Raw genomic sequence first — 23,839 nt, 5'->3', positions numbered from 1 at the left:
CTAGACGGATGTAGCCCTATAGAAGTAAATGTTTCTTATGTAACTAGGCTAGACGGATGTAGCTCTATAGAAGTAAATGTTTCTTCGGTAACTAGGCTAGACGGATGTAGCTCTATAGAAGTAAATGTTTCTTCGGTAACTAGGCTAGATGGATGTAGCTCTATAGAAGTAAATGTTTCTTCGGTAAATAGGCTAGACGGATGTAGCTCTATAGAAGTAAATGTTTCTTCGGTCACTAGGCTAAACGGATGTAGCTCTATAGAAGTAAATGTTTCTTCGGTAACTAGGCTAGATGGATGTAGCTCTATAGAAGTAAATGTTTCTTCGGTAACTAGGCTAGACGGATGTAGCTCTATAGAAGTAAATGTTTCTTCGGTAACTAGGCTAGACGGATGTAGCTCTATAGAAGTAAATGTTCCTTCGGTAACTAAGCTCGACGGATGTAGATCTAGAAGTAAATGTTTCTTCGGTAACTAGGCTAGACGGATGTAGCCCTATAGAAGTAAATGTTCCTTCGGTAACTAGGCTAGACGGATGTAGCCCTATAGTAGTAAATATTTCTTCGGTAACTAGGCTAGACGGATGTAGCCCTATAGAAGTAAATGTTCCTTCAGTAACTAGGTTAGACGGATGTAGCTCTTTAGAAGTAAATGTTTCTTCGGTAACTAGGCTAGAGGGATGTAGCTCTATAGAAGTAAATGTTTCTTCGGTAACTAGGCTAGACGGATGTAGCTCTATAGAAGTAAATATTCCTTCGGTAACTAAGCTCGACGGATGTAGATCTAGAAGTAAATGTTTCTTCGGTAACTAGGCTAGAGGGATGTAGCTCTATAGAAGTAAATGTTTCTTCGGTAACTAGGCTAGACGGATGTAGCTCAATAGAAGTAAATATTCCTTCGGTAACTAGGCTAGACGGATGTAGCCCTATAGAAGTAAATATTCCTTCGGTAACTAAGCTCGACGGATGTAGATCTAGAAGTAAATGTTTCTTCGGTAACTAGGCTAGAGGGATGTAGCTCTATAGAAGTAAATGTTTCTTCGGTAACTAGGCTAGACGGATGTAGCTCAATAGAAGTAAATATTCCTTCGGTAACTAGGCTAGACGGATGTAGCCCTATAGAAGTAAATGTTTCTTCGGTAACTAGGCTAGAGGGATGTAGCTCTATAGAAGTAAATGTTTCTTCGGTAACTAGGCTAGACGGATGTAGGTCTAGAAGTAAATGTTTCTTCGGTAATTAGGCTAGACGGATGTAGCCCTATAGAAGTAAATGTTCCTTCGGTAACTAGGCTAGACGGATGTAGCCCTATAGAAGTAAATGTTTCTTCGGTAACTAGGCTAGACGGATGTAGCCCTATAGAAGTAAATGTTTCTTCGGTAACTAGGCTAGACGAATGTAGCTCTATAGTAGTAAATGTTTCTTCGGTAACTAGGCTAGACGGATGTAGCTCTATAGAAGTAAATGTTTCTTCGGTAACTAGGCTAGACGGATGTAGCTCTATAGAAGTAAATATTCCTTCGGTAACTAAGCTCGACGGATGTAGATCTAGAAGTAAATGTTTCTTCGGTAACTAGGCTAGACGGATGTAGCCCTATAGAAGTAAATGTTCCTTCGGTAACTAGGCTAGACGGATGTAGCCCTATAGAAGTAAATGTTTCTTCGGTAACTAGGCTAGACGGATGTAGCCCTATAGAAGTAAATGTTTCGTCGGTAACTAGGCTAGATGGATGTAGCCCTATAGAAGTAAATCTTCTATCAGTAACTAAGCTCGACGGATGTAGATCTAGAAGTAAATGTTTCTTCGGTAACTAGGCTAGACGGATGTAGCTCTATAGAAGTAAATATTCCTTCAGTACCTCAGTTAAAGAGCGTGAGAACATCTGGTCTTTATTCAGTAGGAACAAAGGCAAACTATTTTGACAACAAACTAAATCTAACAATGTCTTTTATCGATTTTCTCCCAAGGTTTTTGGTCAACATTTTTTTTCCACCCTCTCAATCCTCGGTAGAAAGGGAAGTTCTTCATTTTCGACCACTTCAATCCTCTCTCATTCCAGCATTCAATCCTAACACTGCCCAACACTCACACACATTTATTCCACACATACACACACTGTGATCAAACAAACAGAGTTATCTGTTAACTAAATTAATGCTCTTTTTCTCCAAGAAACCAAAAAAAAAAAACTTAGCGTTTCCGCTGCTCGGAGCCCGGGCCTGACATTGTGTTTGTGTAATCTAATGATGTCTTAATAATGACAGTACACCAGTGTGTACAATATCTAATGATGCCTCAATGATGACAGTACACCAATGTGTACAAGATGTAATGATGCCTCAATGATAACAGTACACCAGTGTGTACAAGATGTAGGCTAATGATGTCTCAATGATGACAGTATACAAGTGTGTACAAGATGTAATGATGTCTCAATTATGACAGTACACCAGTGTGTACAAGATCTAATGATGCCTCAATAATGACAGTACACCAGTGTGTATAAGATGTAGTGATGTCTCAATAGTGACAATACACCGGTGTGTACAAGTTGTAATGATGTCTCAATAATGACAGTACATCGGTGTGTACAAGATGTAATGTCTCAATGATGACAGTATACAAGTGTGTACAACTTGTAATGATGTCTCAATTATGACAGTACACGAGTGTGTACAACATGTAATGATGTCTCAATAATGACAGTACACCAGTGTGTACAAGATGCAATGATGTCTTAATAATTATACCTTTGCCTACATGATGTTATGATGTTTCAATGAGTATACCAGGGTGTACAAGATAAATCCCGAACGAGACATGTTCTTTTGATCAAATTTTTTTAAAAATTATTATCACAATTCCTTTTGTCAGGTTGCACATTCATGGGTGGTCGAACACTGCCTGGATTTCGGAAACAGCTTTAGTGCAACCAGTGTACAAACTAAAGGAATAGCTGATAGCTTTGTTTTCTAAAAGTCATCTCATCATTGTTGTGCACGTTTTGGCGCGCGGGGGGGGGGGGGAGATTTTCATTTGTATGTCATTCATTACTTAGTAAAAGCGAAGGAATCGCTCTTTGTTTTTATAATGTCATTAGTTATTAAAAGCGAAGGAATCGCTCTTTGTTTTTATACTGTCATTCATTACTTAGTAAAAGCGAAGGAATCGGTCTTTGTTTGTAATGTCATTAGTTAGTTAAAGCGAAGGAATCGCTCTTTGTTTTTATAATGTCATTCATTGGTTATTAAAAGTGAAGGAATCGCACTTTATTTTATAATGTCATTAGTTATTAAAAACGAAGGAATCGCTCTTTGTTTTTATACTGTCATTCATTACTTAGTAAAAGCGAAGGAATCGCTCTTTGTTTGTAATGTCATTAGTTAGTAAAAGCGAAGGAATCGCTCTTTCTTTTTATAATGTCATTCATTGGTTAGTAAAAGAGAAGAAATCGCTCTTTAAAATGTCAACAACTTCATCATGAAAGAATTGTCTTCGGAAAAAAAACTTTTTCTTGATTTAAACCCGCGCAGTTTCAGTTCAACGTAACATATACTAGAATACCCTGGCCAAACAGGGCTGATTGAAATGCGGACAGTTTTAGTGAAAGTTAAAAAAAACAAAAAACAAATAAATAATAGTGGAGGGTACGCCCAAAGTATTATGTGAACATTTGCAGGATGTAATGAGAAAATAAACAAATCAGCGGGCGGAGCTGGTGGGTAATGCTAATAACTTATTTGCTAACATGGAAGCTGAAGAAATGCGCAGGCTTGTCTTCTTAGTACAAATCAAAAGAAATGTCTGATTTTATATTTTCTTGTGATTAGCCCGCGGGGAAACTAAACAACGCCAAGTTAAACGTAGAACCTTCTCCTTCCCTGAATGTCCATGACCTAACCACTTTTGTACTATGTCACTTGTTTCTTCGCTGACTTCTATACGTCAACAAAGTAGGCAACATTGTTTTTCTAACGTAGATATATATAGTAACAGGGGCAACCAATCTTGGCTCCATACAGATGAGCAATCTAATCTGGTGTGAAATTTAAACATGTATGCAGAATTAAGAACAAGGCGGAGACGAGAATTTGTGTTACATAAAGAAAATCGATGACAGTCCAAGCGGGTCGGTTATATTCTCACATAATGTTACAAAATCATAATTAATCGTTTTACCCTAACTGAGCACTTATCATAAAGAGTTTGAGGTGGTAACCTGGACATATGTCGTCAATATATTTCATTGTTTTGGAGTTGCTTAATACAAATAATAATGACGTTTATCAAAACAACTGAATTTTTTTTTATATATAAATGTTATTTTAAAGATAATCTGGTCGCCGATGACTTGACTCATGAAGAGGTAACTTAAGACTTAATGAAAACAAAGACAATATACATTTATATATTGTTGAAAGTAAACATTGCTGATTTGGCATACCACATTGCAAAATGTCAATCAATCTATCGTGAATGTAATCGAGTCTGGACCAAAAGTCCACAAACTACCACTCACGACGGCCAATTTTCCAGGCTGTAGCTCCGAGACATAGAAAACAGTTGCTCTACAAATTGTCCAAATGAAAACTTAAAAGCCAAAAGTCAATTCAATGTTTGATCAGTAGACTGTATCAGTGTATCTATACAGGACTGCCAACACCAAGGTTTGATCTTATTGGTTGAATGAAAAGAAGTGTATGTCATTAGAAAATATTAGCTGGTATACAGACATCAAATACAAAGAGGGAAAGAGACACACACATATACAGACAGAGAGTAGACACACACAGAGATATAGAGAGAGACCAGACATGTGATATCAATCGCGCATACCCCCCACCCTTTTTTTTTTTTTGTTGTTGAAACTATGCAATAGCTTCGATAACAAGAGTGTTTCTGTATAGGTTACAAAGATCTTACAATGTAAAATGAGATTTCTGAAGGCTAAATCTGGTTTTATGGAGTGTGTGTTTGTGTGTTTCTATGGTGACGGTGGCGATTGGTTGAGAATAATGCATGATAAGTGGCCTTGTCGTCAGCGGTCTTAGAGAACAATGACTCCAAAACGCGAGACTGAAAGAAGTGTTATGGTATTGTAGTGAATTAGATTTTGTTTAAAATATCATTTTATATTATGACTCAAGTCTACTACATTTTATATTATGACTCAAGTCTACTACATCTTATATTATGACTCAAGTCTACTACATTTTATACTATGACTCAAGTCTACTACATTTTATATTATGACTCAAGTCTACTACATTTTATATTATGACTCAAGTCTACTACATTTTATACTATGACTCAAGTCTACTACATTTTATATTATGACTTAAGTCTACTACATCTTATATTATGACTCAAGTCTACTACATTTTATACTATGACTCAAGTCTACTACATTTTATACTATGACTCAAGTCTACTACATTTTATACTATGACTCAAGTCTACTACATTTTATACTATGACTCAAGTCTACTACATTTATTTTCATGTTTTTTCTTCCTTTTTCCCATTCTGGGATCAAGTTAAAAATTTGCACAATTGTTCGTTGAATCCGACAAAACATGAATCAATCCAAAAAAAAAAATAATTAACCAATTAGTTAATTAATTACTGGTTATAAAAAATGTTTATATCGAAATAAAGGAAATAAATGCTACTTAATGATAGATGTGGATGTATATATGGATTTAATCCCCTTATTAAGTTATGACACTTTTTTTTCTCCCACCTCCCATTCTCAGATCAAGTTGATATTTTACATAATTATTCTAGTCAATACACGAATCAACCAAAAATTAACCAATTTGTTAATCATTTAGTACTAGTTAATTAATTTTATTTTATATAGCGAAAAGGGAGATAAACCCTGTAATTTTCAGATAAATGGCAGTAATTAGCGTTTTTTTTTCCCTTGTTTTTAAAAAGTATTCTTTTTTTCTATTGCTTGTCTATTATTGATTCATGTTTTATTAGGTACAACAAATAACAAATGTGTCAAGTTTCGAGTTGATCCGATAATGAGAAGAGGGAGAAATAACTTGTACAAGATTCCACCCAGACAGACAGACGAAATAAATTAATTTATAAAATTTCAACTAAAGAATTGTAACTTGAGGAAAGTATTAAAATAAATGTATCTACAGAAATGTAATGGAATTATTCCATCAAGCAAAATACAAACATATACTTTAAAAAAAAAAAAGCTTATATTAAGTGTAGTTGTATCAATTGGTTTGGGTCAGTCACGTCATTAAATTTGTAATAGATCTAGACCAACAATAATACATCTCTGCAATTCGAAATATTTGTATCGATTGTTTTTGTTTAGCGCTATTTCATGCTTTGAGATTTCTCACTACGCTGCGATCCTAGACATCAATAAATAGAGACTGGCCGATAAAAGAGTTTTATGAAATGAACATTTGTGACTTGCAATTTTGTGTACTTTATTATACAGCATTTATGAGCAGTATAAAAGTTAAGTATTCATATCTATTTCAGCCACACACCCATATATATTGTAAATCGAGTAATATATAGTATATAGTATATATGTAGGCCTATAGTTCCTTATTTCTATAGTCTCGTCTTATTTTATGTTTGTGTTCACTAAGCCTCAGACGACGACCTATAAAAGAGACTAATTCAGTTTATACCAACACTTCAGTCAAGCACAATTTTTCCCCTTGTTCGAGATACCAAATAAAACTTTTAATTACCAATAGTTAATTAACTAACATAATTCTTGTGTTACGGTATCAGGTAAAGTAAATAATTGTGCAAACATTCAGCTTGATCCGAGATTGGGTGTGGGAGAAATAACCTGTATAAACTACCAGACAGACAGAGTTGATATAGAAATATACGATATCTTTCTTGCATGGCCAGATGGGGAGGAGTGGGGACTCTTAAAACGACAGTCTGCCGACATCTAGAAATTTCGAACCAGACTTAAATGTAGGACATAAGCAATAGGCGAAATGAAGTCTTACTGTGTTGAGAACTAAGAATCTTACAGTAATCTGGTGAGTCTTAAGTGACTCTTGGTACTACTAAAAGCCTGTTGGACTTGAAGTGTTTATGTGGGGGAAATGTGTTAGTATGATACTATATGTGTGACTGTCTTGATGAGTATGTGTGTAGATACAATTTTTAGGTTCCGGAATCCGGTCACTTCCCCCTAAAGAAAAACAACAACCATTCAGTGACTGTATTCAAACCCTAGACATTCAAACATTTGTAGAGATGTATGGATAGACTTCCGGTAGTTAACATTGAGCAGACGGCATTTAGGTTAATGAATTAGAGCCATAGCAGCCAATCAAATAAGAACCAAAGGGGAAATGAATCTGCGTATGTTCACTAAGTAATCTTCATTTAAACGTATGTTTTTCTCTCACGTTACAAATCTTTTCGTTGACCTTTTGTCAAAATATTATAACCTCCCTTGCCCCAACCCTCCAGCAGCTCTTGTTCTTACGTTTGAAGAGCTGCAACTAACGCCTTACGATCACCACAGTGAAGATCAAAAGAGTATTTTAATCTAGAGCAGTGTTGTCCAAACTTTTTTCTGGACTGGAACATTTCCCATTTGAGGAGAATGCAACGGAACCGTTCATTATTGTTTTGTAAGTCGTTTGTTTCCCATTGCTTTAAATAGAACTAGCAAAGCTTATCTAAGGGGAACAACTCCACATTCAAAGTCATATCTATCAAAGCTGTAAATATCAAACAAATTAATTTATTACCACTATTTAATTAACTAATTTGTTATTTTTTTTTTATTGATTCGTCGCTTTATTAGGAGACTGGAAAGTGGGAGAAATAACGAGTTTAAAATGTGTACCAGACAGACAGACAGACAGACAGACAGAGGGAGTTGATGTAAGCTAGATAAAACAAAAATAGTCTAAATTTAGATTTTTTTTTTCAAGTAAAAAACGATAATAAATTATACAGAGACATGAGAAAGATTTAGATTGAATGATTTTATTGGTTTTATGTTTCGTGATATCAGGCTATGAAGTCATACGCTCATTGTACCATCTGGTTTGATATCAGGCTATGAAGTCATACGCTCAGTGTACCATCTGGTTTGATATCAGGCTATGAAGTCATACGCTCATTGTACCATCTGGTTTGATATCAGGCTATGAAGTCATACGCTCATTGTACCATCTAGTTTGATATCAGGCTATGAAGTCATACGCTCATTGTACCATCTGGTTTGATATCAGGCTATGAAGTCATACGCTCATTGTACCATCTGGTTTTATATCAGGCTATGAAGTCATACGCTCATTGTACCATCTAGTTTGATATCAGGCTATGAAGTCATACGCTCATTGTACCATCTGGTTTGATATCAGGCTATGAAGTCATACGCTCATTGTACCATCTGGTTTGATATCAGGCTATGAAGTCATACGCTCATTGTACCATCTGGTTTGATATCAGACTATGAAGTCATACGCTCATTGTACCATCTGGTTTGATATCAGGCTATGAAGTCATACGCTCAGTGTACCATCTGGTTTTATATCAGGCTATGAAGTCATACGCTCATTGTACCATCTGGTTTGATATCAGGCTATGAAGTCATACGCTCAGTGTACCATCTGGTTTTATATCAGGCTATGAAGTCATACGCTCATTGTACCATCTGGTTTGATATCAGGCTATGAAGTCATACGCTCATTGTACCATCTGGTTTGATATCAGGCTATGAAGTCATACGCTCATTGTACCATCTGGTTTGATATCAGGCTATGAAGTCATACGCTCATTGTACCATCTGGTTTGATATCAGGCTATGAAGTCATACGCTCATTGTACTATCTGGTTTGATATCAGGCTATGAAGTCATACGCTCATTGTACCATCTGGTTTGATATCAGGCTATGAAGTCATACGCTCAGTGTACCATCTGGTTTGATATCAGGCTATGAAGTCATACGCTCATTGTACCATCTGGTTTGATATCAGGCTATGAAGTCATACGCTCAGTGTACCATCTGGTTTTATATCAGGCTATGAAGTCATACGCTCATTGTACCATCTGGTTTGATATCAGGCTATGAAGTCATACGCTCATTGTACCATCTGGTTTGATATCAGGCTATGAAGTCATACGCTCATTGTACCATCTGGTTTGATATCAGGCTATGAAGTCATACGCTCATTGTACCATCTGGTTTGATATCAGGCTATGAAGTCATACGCTCAGTGTACCATCTGGTTTTATATCAGGCTATGAAGTCATACGCTCATTGTACCATCTGGTTTGATATCAGGCTATGAAGTCATACGCTCAGTGTACCATCTGGTTTGATATCAGGCTATGAAGTCATACGCTCATTGTACCATCTGGTTTGATATCAGACTATGAAGTCATACGCTCATTGTACCATCTGGTTTGATATCAGGCTATGAAGTCATACGCTCAGTGTACCATCTGGTTTTATATCAGGCTATGAAGTCATACGCTCATTGTACCATCTGGTTTGATATCAGGCTATGAAGTCATACGCTCATTGTACCATCTGGTTTGATATCAGGCTATGAAGTCATACGCTCATTGTACCATCTGGTTTGATATCAGGGTATGAAGTCATACGCTCAGTGTACCATCTGGTTTGATATCAGGCTATGAAGTCATACGCTCAGTGTACCATCTGGTTTGATATCAGGCTATGAAGTCATACGCTCAGTGTACCATCTGGTTTGATATCAGGCTATGAAGTCATACGCTCATTGTACCATCTGGTTTGATATCAGGGTATAAAGTCATACGCTCAGTGTACCATCTGGTTTGATATCAGGCTATGAAGTCATACGCTCAGTGTACCATCTGGTTTGATATCAGGGTATGAAGTCATACGCTCATTGTACCATCTGGTTTGATATCAGGGTATGAAGTCATATGCTCAGTTCTACTCTCTGGTTTGATATCAGGCTATGAAGTGATACGCTCAATTGTACCATCTGGTTTGGGCCTGTTTCTAGATGCATGATTTGACTTTGTTGTAACATAATTTTAAAAAAATCCTGCATCTCACAATGCGGTTATTGAAAACAAAACAAAAATATAATTTGGTTGTTTTCAAATATTAAGATACTCTTTAAATAAACTTGACCAGAACTCATTTAATGATTGATCTTTATATCTTGGTTTCAAACTAGATCGCGGTGTAAAGCACATAGTGACGTCGTATAGTTGTTGGTTTCATTTTCGTTATTTTTGTAAACTTTGACCAAAAAAATATCATGTCTAGGCCTACTAGTTCATTGTTCCAATAGGTTATGGGACACCTATTCAAGCCTCGAGGAACCCTAGGGTTCCGCGGAACACAGTTTGGGTAACACAGTTTGGGTAACACTGATCTAGAGGATTTACCGCAAAGTCTAAGAAAAGGAGGTTTCAAAGAAATTCTGTCTAATCTAATCAGTTATTTAGATTTATTTACTCGGAACTTGACTGAATGCAAGGAAACATTTGAGTCGAGTGCGGGAATACCCGCTGAAAGCGTGTTCAAAGTGACCAAATTTAATTTGGAGATGATTTTATTTTGAATCCTTATCACGGCCAAACCAGAATGTTCACCGTGTAGCCAGTTAGCTAGTAGGCCGAAGTTGTTGGGGGTTTTTTCCCAAGGAAAAATATAAGAGCCGTTTTCGCACACGACCAGTGTCCATCAGGTTCCAGACTTCTTGTTGAACCCATGAAGAATTGCAAGCTAATAGAAGTAATTTTTTTTTAATATGTGTATGCAAATGTGCACACGTATTTTTTGTAACAAAAGTGCAGATGTAGCGGCAATATAGCCTGAGTATTTGATTACATCATGGAACTATACTAATGATTACATTCTTCAATAAGCAACAAAACATTTGAGATAATTGTTACAAAACAACTTTTCTTTAGTTGTACTGTCGTTGGATGACTTAGTTTGACTGACACTATATACACTTTTGTGTCATGTTTTTCAAATGATCTAGGCTATTTGTTTTTTGTTTTTTTTTTAAAGGTTTGCATTTTTAATGTTCAAACGAAAGCAACTAAACTCAAAGGTTCACGTTGTTCTAGAGTCCAGGCACTCGTGTCGTGTCGGATCTTTAATAGCGCTTTTAGTGTGAGAACTCATTGTGACAGACAGGCGGACATACCAAACCATAATAGTGGTATTTCCACTATTTGAAACCGTTGAAAATTATAAATTGGCCAGTATGGTCATAAAAATCAATATGGAACTCTCTATTCTACTTAAATAGCCTAACTAAAACATAATAAATTTAATCATATCATGGGAATTTAAGAATAGATTTGTGCTATCATAGTGACTAGATTGGGGCTATCATAGTGACTAGATTGAGGCTATCATAGTGACTAGATTGGGGCTATCATAGTGACTAGATTGAGGCTATCATAGTGACTAGATTGGGGCAATCATAGTGATTATATTGGGACTATCATAGTGACTAGATCGGGGATATCATAGTGACTAGATTGGGGCTATCATAGTGACTAGATTGAGGCTATCATAGTGACTAGATTGAGGCTATTATAGTTACTAGATTGGGGCTGTTGGTATGGTGCGCAAAGGTGCACGCGTTCAATATAATAAAGTATCATTCTCCGCTATGACACTGATGATTCTTGTTGGTTTATTGCTGTGAACCTAGATCTTAATTAACATGGTGGCAGCGGTGGGAGTGTGACTAGATTGAGGCTATCATAGTGACTAGATTGAGGCTATCCTAGTGACTAAGAAAAATGAAATGGGCACGACATAACCAGAACAAATTCGAATAACTAAAACATCTAAAGCAAAACATGTCCTGAATGTGAGACTTTTACCCCAAAAATAAACGTTTTGTTGACGAAATGCATGACTCAATGTTCAAACTATACGTTAATCAAATCAAACCTTTCTGTAGCCCATAAATTAGCCTAATAAATCAAACCTTTCAGTAGTCCATACATAAATAAAATAAAACCTTTCTGTAGCCCATAAATTAATAAAATAAAACTTTTCTTTAACCCACAAATTAATCAAATCAAACCTTTCTGTAGCCCATAAATTAATAAAAATATAACCATTCTGTAGCCCATAAATTAATCAAATCAAACCTTTCTGTAGCCCATAAATTAATCAAATCAAACCTTTCTGTAGCCCATAAATTAATCTCCACTGTTCTCAAATATCTCTACTTTTTTTTCCCTTCCTCAAACGTTTTTTTTTTAAATGTCCCCAGATATTTCCCTGCCATTACCAACTGGCGTGATTCCTTCTCTTGCAGATAATGACTGGTTTTACAGGAGGCGTAAGACCCGGTCGATTGCATGCATAACTCAATATAATGATTCGAATAAACATACACTTCACATTCTGTCTGTTGACCTCTGTCTCACGTCATCTGCACATGCGCAGCATTAACCCATTGCAATAAGACATGCAAGACCCCAAAAAATAAAAAGTTGTGTATTTAAAAGATCTATATATTAGCATGATGATGCCAAGAATTTGAAATCGCTGACTGTGTCAACCATTCAACTGAATCGTACCAATGTTGATACTGACCTTTGCCGTCAAATGTCTCATTTTTAGAGGAGTGACCAGATCCCATAGTACAACCAATTTTGAAAGTTTGTTTGGGGTCACAGAGTGACCACACACTATTACCATCCGTTGCCTGTCATAGGGAAAGCACGAACTCCAAACTACGAAATGTGCGTGTCGCAAAACAGATTAGAATGAAGAGATCTCAAATGGCAGAGCATTATATTATAGGCAAGTATATTCATCATTTATTAAGTTACTATACATTAAGTAGGCTTAATTTGTCGTTTTGGGGAGGGGGGGGGGGTAGACCTGGATTCTAGATCATAAGTGTTTACAAAGCTAATATGAAAATGAGACTTTTTCCCCAAACACACCTAATACGGTACATAAATAATACACCTAGATCCAGTTTTGTTATGCTGAATTTAAATAGCATTTGCCTTTGTAGGTTAGGATCGCATAGACCAATTCTATTTCTATGTCTAATAGACCTACAAGATTATTGCTATAAGATGCATTTTGTTCCTAATCCTCGGAACGTCTAGATTCCTAGACCCATGTCATGTATTCTTGTTTCATGCATGCAAGTTAATTTAAACTGGGATTGGGCTTCTAAAAACAAATCTTGTCCCTTTAAAATCTAAGCCTCATTCGTTAAATTGCAAGATAGACTAGCTTCTTCACAAGAACAAATGAGATGAGTAATGTCACGCACGAATAACGCGTTGAGTTCGTCGTAATCCTTTCATAACGTTTGTAGTCAACAGCTAAGAACAAACATATTCCAACGTCCACGAGATGATCATAGAAATGACACAGTCACACACTCGCTCACGAGCGTACTGTAATCGATTTCTGTTTGCTTGTGTGGTATCGGCGATTTTTTTTTCTTCCTATTTTGAGAGGAAGACAAAATCACGTGACTGGTTGCCTGGTGATCGTAGGTGTGTCATGGCGGATGTCTCTCTCGGACATAAACGATTTGTTTCATTCTTTTGACTGCTATTATGGATGTACATGACATCGATATATTTAAAAGAAGCCATTTGCATTCAGAAGGAAATGATTTTTCTAGGATCACGGAGGCTACTCCAAATATAAATCCAAAAGATGTTTTAAAAGAAACTGATACAGAAGAAGTGTTATTTACATCCACAAACCAGTCGTTATCCGAAACAGAACACAACGATGTCGATGCAGCTTCAGATACTATGTTTGCTAAGACCATATCAGAACAACAAAATATCATGTCAGTCATCGATAATGTTAAAAAGTCTAAAGCACTGTCAGCAGATCTTAGTCGAAAGCATTTACAAGCAATTCCTGAAGCACTTTTGGGATTGCAGCATTTGGAGGTTTAAATTAAACAGTTCCTTTATTTCTTGACCTTTAAGCTAATAGTTCAATGATAAAAGTAATCAAATTAGTTGAATACATTCTATTGCCATTGTTAACTTAATATTCTAAAGTCTACAAGTTGAATCTCACAATTCTGAAAGTGAACAAAAGAATCTAGCATTCTTTTCTGTGTCCTTTGTTAACATTAAATAGCTATTTTATTAAGCTTCAACTAGGATTTATAAAGTTCAAGGCATGCTTTAACAATTTTTAAAAAATTGTTTCAGTATCTGTACCTAGAGGGAAATCAAATTTGCTATTTACCTGATGATTTCTTCAGCTTCTTTCCTCACCTGGTTTGGTTGGATCTCAGAAACAACCTACTGAGTCGTATTCCATCATTATATCTTTCTAGTCATACATGTCTTCGTAATCTACTTTTAGAAGGTAACACTCTTAGGAATTTACCTTTAGAACTGGGTAAGTCATGTGAAGATATTTTAAACAGCCATAGTTTACTTCTAACTGTTCAATATTGATTCTATAGTTATACCCATATTAATCTGTCAATCAAAAGATATCAATGAAAATGTTTACTACTATATTCTATTAAATCTAAGCTGCACTCATTAATTATTTTTGAAGTTATGTTCAGTCTTAAACCAAAGCTTGTACATTGATTGATGTGCCACAGAGGCTAACCTAAATTCAGGGTTGTAGCCTATATGTTTTCACATCTACCATTTCATTGACCAAGTGTCTGAGCCTCACTTTAAAGAAGGCCAGGATTTCAGCACTTACTTTGGGAAATCTGACACACTTCAATCATGTGAGCTTCTTCTGTGGCATAACAATCTGGAATATGCTCCCTTTGTGTTTCTGCCATCATCTGATATAGGACTCCTCAACAATAATGTCATCACTTCTTTTCTGTTGCCTTCCTTTTCCTTGTTATACCTTGTCATAGAGCTTGCTGCTTGAAGTTTGGGCTGTAGGACACTCTCACTTTCTCATCCTTCATACATGGAGTACCATGTTGATGAACAAAAAATTGGCTTGTGTCAACATGTTCAATTCCTTCTAACTTGCATCTGCAGGACATACAGAAGAATAGCGGATGCTTGTGTATTTTTTCATATCTTCAATGAGCTTTGTCGTGAATCCTCTACATTTTCTAAAAATATCAAAACATCAACTTATTGACTTTCTCAATACCTTACTTTCATGCATATAATCTGCGGCTTAATACTTTTTTTTTACACACAAATGACAAATGTGCGAGGTATACAAAGGTGCTGAGTTTATAAAATTTACATAGCATAACAGAAACTATGGCCATACCAGTGGGTCATTATACCTTCTATAGTTAGCTGTGTGGTTGTGACATGTACATTGGGAAGCTTTTTGAACATCTCATTTTAAACCTTAAGAAACAAATATATACCTTTGACAGTACCTTATGTACCAGTAGTTTATGGCAAGTCAAGCTTTGCACATGCAGGGCATAAAAGGGAGTGGGTTGTAAGATTTTGTTTTTACTTATTTTGTAGTTGGTGCAGGGTATACGGGTTTGCAGGGTACCGGGTATATGCATGAAAATACTCTAATGGATTTATAAATATTTTTGCTTCTTCTTAGCATTCATTTATGGTACTGTCTTTATACTTAAGATCATTTGGGACATAAAAAAATTTTTACTTCTTAAATTAAAGAGCACATTTCACTTAAACTCTCGTCATGATGTTTTGTGTGAAACTTTAGTCAAATAATCCTTGCATTTATTGTTGTCAGGATTGGTTAGTAGTTTGCATGGTTTAAACATTGCTGGAAATCCATTAGAATTTCCACCACAGACTGTAATTGAAACAGGAACACAAGGTATTCTTAAGTTTCTCAGAGATGTTCTGGCTGCTAAGAATTCATCAAAGTTAGCTGATACTGGTAAGATTTTCCATTGTTTTTTTTAAATCTAGATCTACTTTTACTTTAAACAAAAAAAAACAACTTATGAACTAGCGTTAAACCTATTTTATATTTGAACAGATCTCACTTTAAGTAAAGATGACCCTGAGTGTCTGGACCATTCTAGTGATACTTCTGATGATTGGAATACTTCAGCAAGTATGATGGAACTAGCCAAACTTAGAGATAGGATGAATTTAACTGAATCAGGAAACCTTCAGGAGACTGAGCTAGATAAACATCATTTGAAGCCAAGTGAAGTAAATATCAAAAAGACAAATATTAAAAAAGTGAGAAAATTTGGAGACTATCTAGTCATAGGAGAGTAAGTGTTGAGTTTGTACTCAAAATAATTTTATGCCCTTATCCTTGCAAGTTTAAATAAAAATCTTTATAGTATTTTTTTACTAAGCATTTTAGTTTCTGTAAGGTTGTGATTGCCAAAACTGGCTAAAGAAATAATCACCTCACTACCTATAAAATGCTTCCAAATAGCCTCTGACAACCAGTCCAACTTCTGGCCTTCACTTTTAGCTCAGATATTAATTCCAGCAGAACTGTTATCACTAACAGGAGAAAGGGAAAAGGTTCCTGAACCAGTTAGTTGGGCAGAAGGGGCTCATTAGTCCACCTAGAAAAAGTAAAATCTGAATTCAAACCTCTGCTGCCTTTCAGCTATATCCAAACATGGGAAAGGCTTTGGGAGTAAACCCTGATGAAAAATCAGGAGCAAGTAACCCTAAAGCATCTTGCAGCTCACAGTGCAAAAACTGTCAGAACCTGCAATGTTGTTGAACCAAAACTGTATCAACGCTTGCCATTCCTTTTGATAGATGTGTAGAGGATGGAACTGCAGTGTGATGACATTGTTATGACCATACCTAATACTCAGGCATTCATTTCATTTCTATGAGATAATCCATAGTTTTTTTGCAACTGCAGGAGGCCATACCAGCATTTTAGTATTGACATTAATGAAGAGAGAGTTTGAGTAAGTGTTGCTAATTTTAGTGTTTTGTGTGTGACACCTGCTATGTACACTGAAACTCTTATGAGGAAAAGAAACCATATTTTAAGTATTTGGGTATATAAGCTTGTAATGGAAATCTGAAAAATGTGCTGGCTGAGTGGTAAAGCACTTAGTTCCTGAACCAAAGAGTCTTGGTAGAGATTAGTAGAGATTAGGACTATTCTTAGTAAGTCTTGGGCAGCGCGGTGGCTGAGCGCTAAAGCGCTTGGCTTCTGAACCTAGGGGTCCCGGGTTCAAATCCTGGTTAAGACTGGGAATTTTAATTTCAGGATCTTTAGGCGCTGCTGAGTCCACCCAGCTCTAATGGGTACCGGTACCTGACATTAGTTGGGGAAAAGTAAAGGGGGTTGGTCGTTGTGCTGGCCACATGACACACTCGTTAACTGTAGGCCACAGAAACAGATGACCTTTATATCATCTGCCGTATAGACCACAAGGTCTGAAAGGGGAACTTTACTTTACTTGCTGGTAAAATATATAGTATTTATTTTGGTTTAAATTAAAGAAATGACATTATTGTATCTATATACCAGTATATATGTTTAAATCACTCAAAAAGAAAATGAACTGCAGCCTACTGTTATCAAATGAAATATTGGTAAATTCCATCCAGAGCATTGTCATTGTTTTTTGTCAGATGAAGTGGTTGTTCTTATTTTCACAGTCACTTCAGTAAGGGACAAAAAGAACAACTTTTGCCTCTCAAAAATATTCTCAAATGTTAAACTGATCTTTATTCAATTATTTTAACTCAAGTTGTTCTCTTATCTTTATAAAACTAACAAAGTATGCTAGTCCACATTTCATCTACAGACATTAAAGATATTTTTAATTATTTTAATTTGCTTTCTCTAATTGGACCCTGCTTAAGAGTAGTGTGGATTGTAGTTTTTAAGAAACCCGCTTGTGAAATGGGGAAGGTAGTGAGAATAAAACCCAGGCCACATCCTGAATAAACCTAGTAGATTTCTCTCAAACATTTTGTTCATTTGACCTCCTCGTCTGGTACAGTTTGTATAGCATTTTTTTTCTTTCTTGGTTCCAAAGAATATTAAGACCTTGGTGTGGAGGGACAGCACTGAGTCATTGTTAGATTGTTAAGAATTCACTGGCTTCCCTTGAGTACAATTTGACTATATAATCATTTCCTTTATTTAAGGCACTTACTCTCTTCAATATCAAATCAGGTTATCAATATCCTTTGATTCATTCAAGCAGTTGGAAATAAAATAAATCTTACAATCTCTTGTATTTTCAATAAACAGTTGCTTGTATTCATGAGAACAAATCTCTTCATGTTTCTCTTTTAGTCCAAGTTCTCCCTTATATCAAGGTCTGCAATTTATGGCTGCCTCCAACTGCCTCAAAATTCATCAAGTTCCTTTAACTAAAAAACTGTCAGCTGATATTTCCAATGACATCATTACATTTTTCAAAAAAGCAATTAAGGATTGATCCTTGAAGTCTAGTGTATTTTGAAAGAATCAGAAAGTTTTAACTGTAACCTGCTGTTACAAACATAAATTTTTCAGATAAATGTCTTAGTGCCTAATTAAGGAATATTTACATATTAAAATATATATATATATATATATTATTTTATAGTTAGAAGATGGATTCAACGAGTAATTGCAGTTTGTTTATAAAAAGGTTTTGAATAATATAGAATAAATCAAATGGATGAAAATGTTTTTAAAACATTGAAGACCAATATATTGACAAAGGTCACCTCAGTTTGTGTTGTTCAGAAGTCAAAGCTGAATGCGAATGTATTCCAATAAATCATGTGAAACAAACATTTCAAAGTTCCTCTATACATGTCTACATTGTATATTCTTTCCTTTCTGGAGCACACAGCTGTATTTGTTTTGATAGAAATGTGTAAATTTTGATAAAATGCATTACAAGAGATTTATTTAAGTGATTATTTTTAGAAAATGTCAAAATTAGACATTTAGAATTAGCAAATGAACATTTGTGTCAAAGAAAAAAAAAACTTCATTCTCAGGGTTATTTTCTTTCTTGATATTTTAATTAGCATGATAGTTGGTTTGTTTCATGCAATAAATGTTTCGCAAAAAGTTTTCATAGGCTGTCCTTTCTTTATCATTCTTGTTTGTTCGTTTATTTTAAGAATTCATAATTAGTTGTTTTAGTTAAGAGTTCAAAAATTTTAACTTTTTTTTTACTAAAGGTACTTGTTTTTTACTTGTATTCTATAATAACACACTTTATGGTCAGGCTATCACATTAATACAATATCTTTAAGGCTGCCACATTCACATACTTAGTACTTTTAAGATACCACATTCACACAAGTGCTGTTAGACTACCACATGCACTAACTTTTATGCAAAAGGGCTGCCACATTCTCACACTGAAGTGCTGCAGGTCTAGCACATTCTCACACGAAACTGCAGTAAGTCTAGCACATTCTCACACTTCTGTACTGTAGGGCTACCACATTGACACAGACTACACAACAGTTTAATATTTTCATTTCCTGCCTTACAAACTGATTGGCAGAGCAAAAAAAAAAAAAGGGCTTCTTAGTTTATTCATTGTTACCCTGCAAAACTGTGTTTTAGTAAGTAGGAGCCTATACTTTAAAAACTCCAAGTGTGTGTGTCTACAAGAAATATTGAACTGAAATATGAGCAAGAATTAAGTTCTTGATATTGATCTGAGTCTTTTAGAACTGTATCACTGGATAATTTCAATAGAAAATGTGCAAGTCGCATTAGGACATTTTAGAATCCATATCAGATGAACTGACAGACTCAATATGGAGGATATACCGGTACAGTTAAAACAAAAAAAAAATAGAAATTGTTCTTGTAGAGTTTGATTTTCCTTCTTTTTTTGTTTCCTCAATCTGTTAATGTGATGGCTTATTGAATGTTAAAGAACATGAAAAGGTTGAAAAAAAAAGTTATTTAAGTACCCTTACCAGAAAGTGATCAGCATCACCAAATCCAGATTAACTCAAAATAAATCTTGATTGCAAACAAATGTGTTCAATTATTTGTATTTTGTTTTTACTTGATATCTGTGTAAGAATGCTGATTTGAAAACCAATCTTCTGAAGACATTTTTGTTGCTCTGTAGACTGAAGAAGAAGAAGGAGAGTAAAATGTCCTGGAAAGTCAACCATTTCCCTGCTCCTCCCACACAAGACTATGTCCGATTTAAAATGAAGGAAGAAAAACAAGTGGCTCGAGTGAAAGAGTTCAAAGAAAAAACAGAGGCCATTTTACAGAGACGCAAGTAAACTCTTTGGAAAAATTATATTTGACTGAGATTAACATTCTTAAGATTTCAACTTGTTTTAAAACTTAAAAAAAAAATTGTTAGTGTGTTTATTTTTTAAAATGTTTTGTTTCAGAGATGATGAAATCTTAAAAAATTGGAGAGATGAGGCAAAGGTTTTACAACGTAAAAAATATTTACAGCATCTGATTCCAGGAAAAGGTATCTGTTATTTAATGGATGTAATCACTTCATATTTTTAGCATTAACATTACAATCAATGTATTGAAAGGTACTTTATGTGTAGCTTAATCTATATACCGGTACTGTATATACACTATTGAAATACTGCATTGTTCATTAATTGTGGGACTCGAAGACAACCCTTATTATTATTTTGTAAACCATGACTAAACTACTGTATCACTAGATTATAAAGAGCCTGCAGAATATGCTCCATTTGATGTCGATAAAGAAATGATGCAAGTTCTTTCCAAAGAAAAATATCAACAGGTAAAATATGTTTACAATTAAAACAAAAACTAAAAATTAGCACCTTATCTGAATGTCTTGTGTAGACAGATTCCTGACATTTTTATATTTTATTCAGGAAGAATTACAGAGAGAGCAAAAGCTGAAACAGGAGAGGTCAATTTCTCCAGCTACAAGACAGAAAATACAACAAGAGAAGTAAGCTGCATAATTATACATCTCTTTTAAGATCTCCAAAGTTTCATGGTTTGGTGACCATTGCAGGTCAAATAGGTTTGAACAAAGGTTCAATGCTTAGTTCACATCTGAAACAGATTGAAATGAAGATCTGAACTGAGGACTAGGAGGTTTAACATTACACACTGAGCTTCATTTGTGTGACCTCAATAGTTCATGTAAATGGACTATCAAACTGTCATTTTATAGAACCATAACAAGTCCATGACTGCCTTTTTGCAGCCTATTGTTTAGTATTTACAGGGCCAGTCCTAACAATTGCGGGGCCCTATGCGAAACTGATTGCGCGGGGCCTAGTCTGGGTTGGAGTAAGGATAGTACGTGAAAATTAAGATTTTGTATTAGAAAAAAAATCGACTTTGAATTTTATTCATTCTTTACTAAGTACAAAATTGGGATCAAAAACTTAAGGTGAAAATTAGCCAGATTATTACATTTTATTACATGAAAGCTGACAATGCCTTTTATCGCACGTAGGATTGGCGTTTTTCACCAACTTTTGTCTATTTTTCAGGAGATTTTTATGAGTTTTCAGGAGATTTTAATAAATTCAGATTTCCATGAATTTTTCATATATATTTTGCAATTAAATAATTACACCTAGAATTAGCGCAGGGCCTATGAAAGCGCGGGGCCTAAGACCGGCCCTGAGTATATAGTACTGTACAGTTTACTTTTCACATTACTAAAATTTATTTGTAGGCTGAATATTTAATCATTTATTTTATAATCATTTACAGAACTAAAAGCTGTTTTACTAAATACCATTTAAAAGCTTTCAATAAGTAAACCTCAACATTTAAGCTGTGCCTGCAACTAGGGACGGCCATAGTGAACCATTCACTTACTACTAGGCTGCCATGATTAATATTTGTGATTGCAAGAAGTGAAATTTGAATTGTTCACTTCAGCTAGAAATCATTTATGTATATATGCTTGATAACTTCTACAAATATTTTGATCTGTACTGAGTTTACAAATCATCAGTCACTTTTTGATACCTGAAAAAAACCACATTTAAATAATTCATTATATGGTACCGTATGTAACCCCCCCCCCCCTTTCATGGCTGCAAGTTTACATGATTTATGGACTCTCTCTAGACAAGCCAGAATTCATGAACTGGAAAAGAAAATTAAAACTCACATGACAGATATGATGGAAAGAAGAAAACAGCCAAAGGGCTCAGCGCAACAAGAAATGGAAATAGCTAAGAGAGAATTAGAAGTAGTGAGTATTGACTAGTTCTTTTTTGTCAAACACCAACAGTCAACTAAATGCTTTAGAGAGAGCTGTATAATTTCTGTATTACATTAGACTAGCTTTACTTAAGATTGTCTTCTGACACTAAATCATTAAACGAATTATTTTTGTTTCAGATCAAAAGATTACAGCATGATTTAAAAGACAGTTATCAGAAATTAAAGGCATGGAATTAACTGTTGCCTTTTGAAACTAATCTTCATTGTTGAAGTCTGTAAATGATGTTATCATCTTATTGTGGCCCTTTAGTAATGAACACACATTGTCAGAATCAGCTTCACAGTTTGCAAACAGTTACATAATGTTTTGTTATACAGCCTGCTATTGCCAGTCAGACAAATACATTTCTCAAAACTAATGGTAGTTTGTTTTACAAGTTTTGAACATTACATCAGAAATGAAGACAGCAGAAGATGGTGGTGGGCATGATTCAAACTCTGAACCACATTGACTGATGTCTGAAGCATACTATAAGACCAGGCAACCAACCTTAGCTAGTCTGCTGAACACATTTTGTAGTTGCCAGTCTGGTACAAAGTCACAGAAATACTAATCAAAACTTAAGCAGTTAACTTTTTTATGTGACTGACTAGTTATAATAAAAAAAATCACATGTAAAAACTAAGATCAACAGTTCAAAGGGCATTTTGGTGGTAGGGAGGTACCGGTATATAGCTTCAAAAGTCACAAAGCTAACATCAACTCTAGACAGATATTTACACTTTCAACCCTAACAAATAAATAGCATTCATTTAAGGCCATTTAAATCTCAAGGTCTCAAATCTTTAACAATTTATTATAGGTTAACTATTTTGGCTACTTAAGTAACAATAAGAGGAATATTTCCTTTGCAAATGTTGAACAGTTCAATATTTCATTTTAATTGGTTATTGAACAACTGGTTAATGTAGTGTTGAAAGCAAGTTTTTTCTTATGGCAAAAAGACTAGCAGCTCTAGATATTATGGATATTAAGATTCCCACCCCATACCCTTTGGTTTTCATTGCTTGATGTTAAGCATTTAAAGAACTGGTTCATCTACATGATGGCCCCAACCAATAAAAAGAAAATTATATGGAGAGCTCACTGATTTGGAAACCATGGCGCAGTTCATCTTGTATAATAGTCTTGAGTAATCTGGATGTTCCAACATTAAAATGAGAACGAGGTAGAAAACTGCATGGAAATGCAATCTGTTATTGTGAAGTCAAAATAATCTAACCTTATCTAAATGCTTGGCCAGTTGCTTTAATTTTCATCAAAATGTTAAACTTTGATCCATTGTTGGTACTTTTAATACCGGTACCGTACCTTAATCTAATTCAGTGATGTGCAAACGTTTTGAGGGGACCAGAAAATTAAAAAGAAACATTTTGGGGCATGCTATAATTTTTTCTTAACAAGAAAATACAAATTTAATAGATTTAATAATATAAAAATGAAACTAATGCCATGTATGAAGCTATGGGTGTTTTGATGATAGTTCTGTTTAGTATGGTTCAGCTTTGGACTGAGTAGTTCATCTGTCAATCTATTTCTGACATACTTTTTTCTAAACTGCTCACAAATAATAATAAGGTTGGTCTTCAAGTCTGAAGATTAATAAGGAATGCAGAATTTCCTGTGGTTATGCAGCCCCAGCTGTGACCTACATATTTTGACACATCCAGAGCAAGCATAACCATTGTCTGCC

At 35.1% G+C, this 23,839-nt stretch overlaps 2 protein-coding genes across 7 annotated transcripts in view; one reads left to right on the top strand and one right to left on the bottom strand.

The window, feature by feature from the left end:
• The window catches only part of LOC106052352 (serine/threonine-protein kinase 32A-like), a 57,545-nt gene extending 44,106 nt beyond the window's left edge, over window positions 1-13,439 (bottom strand). The window contains exons 1-2 of one of the 5 annotated variants that reach the window (XM_056039680.1): window positions 13,291-13,439; window positions 12,594-12,733 (exon numbers count right to left, since the gene is read on the bottom strand). In XM_056039680.1, coding sequence (XP_055895655.1) covers window positions 12,594-12,639 — 46 coding nt within the window. In that variant the 5' untranslated portion in view covers window positions 12,640-12,733; window positions 13,291-13,439. Of the gene's footprint in view, window positions 1-12,593 lie in introns of all 5 variants that reach the window. The other 4 variants (XM_056039685.1, XM_056039665.1, XM_056039673.1 and 1 more) reach the window with 4 other exon arrangements.
• A 49-nt stretch (window positions 13,440-13,488) lies between these two features.
• On the top strand, window positions 13,489-22,504 carry LOC106052356 (leucine-rich repeat-containing protein 27-like). 2 transcript variants are annotated; one of them, XM_013207730.2, is made up of 10 exons: window positions 13,489-13,930; window positions 14,201-14,360; window positions 15,705-15,854; window positions 15,957-16,200; window positions 20,014-20,172; window positions 20,291-20,376; window positions 20,585-20,667; window positions 20,765-20,844; window positions 21,987-22,113; window positions 22,263-22,504. In XM_013207730.2, exons 1-10 carry the CDS (start codon window positions 13,583-13,585, stop codon window positions 22,320-22,322), a joined length of 1,497 nt encoding a protein of 498 aa, XP_013063184.2. In that variant the 5' UTR covers window positions 13,489-13,582; the 3' UTR covers window positions 22,323-22,504. The 2 variants fall into 2 exon arrangements, with proteins under 2 accessions (XP_013063184.2, XP_013063183.2); XM_013207729.2 differs by having other exon boundaries at window positions 13,490-13,930; window positions 14,201-14,393.
• The last annotated feature ends 1,335 nt before the right edge of the window (window positions 22,505-23,839 follow it).

The sequence above is a fragment of the Biomphalaria glabrata genome, chromosome 1 (genome assembly GCF_947242115.1).
Source record: "Biomphalaria glabrata chromosome 1, xgBioGlab47.1, whole genome shotgun sequence".
NCBI classification, from domain to species: Eukaryota; Metazoa; Mollusca; class Gastropoda; family Planorbidae; genus Biomphalaria; species Biomphalaria glabrata.
The sequence above is the reverse complement of the archived record's forward strand: the minus strand, read 5'-3'. Positions and strand labels throughout refer to the sequence as shown.

Coding starts and splice junctions, on each gene's coding strand:
- LOC106052356 (XM_013207729.2), top strand. CDS start 13,583: ATGGATGTACATGACATCGATATATTTAAAAGAAGCCATTTGCATTCA. Junction 14,394..15,704: donor GAATTTACCTTTAGAACTGG/GTAAGTCATGTG, acceptor TATTGTTGTCAG/GATTGGTTAGTAGTTTGCAT. Junction 20,377..20,584: donor GCATCTGATTCCAGGAAAAG/GTATCTGTTATT, acceptor CTGTATCACTAG/ATTATAAAGAGCCTGCAGAA.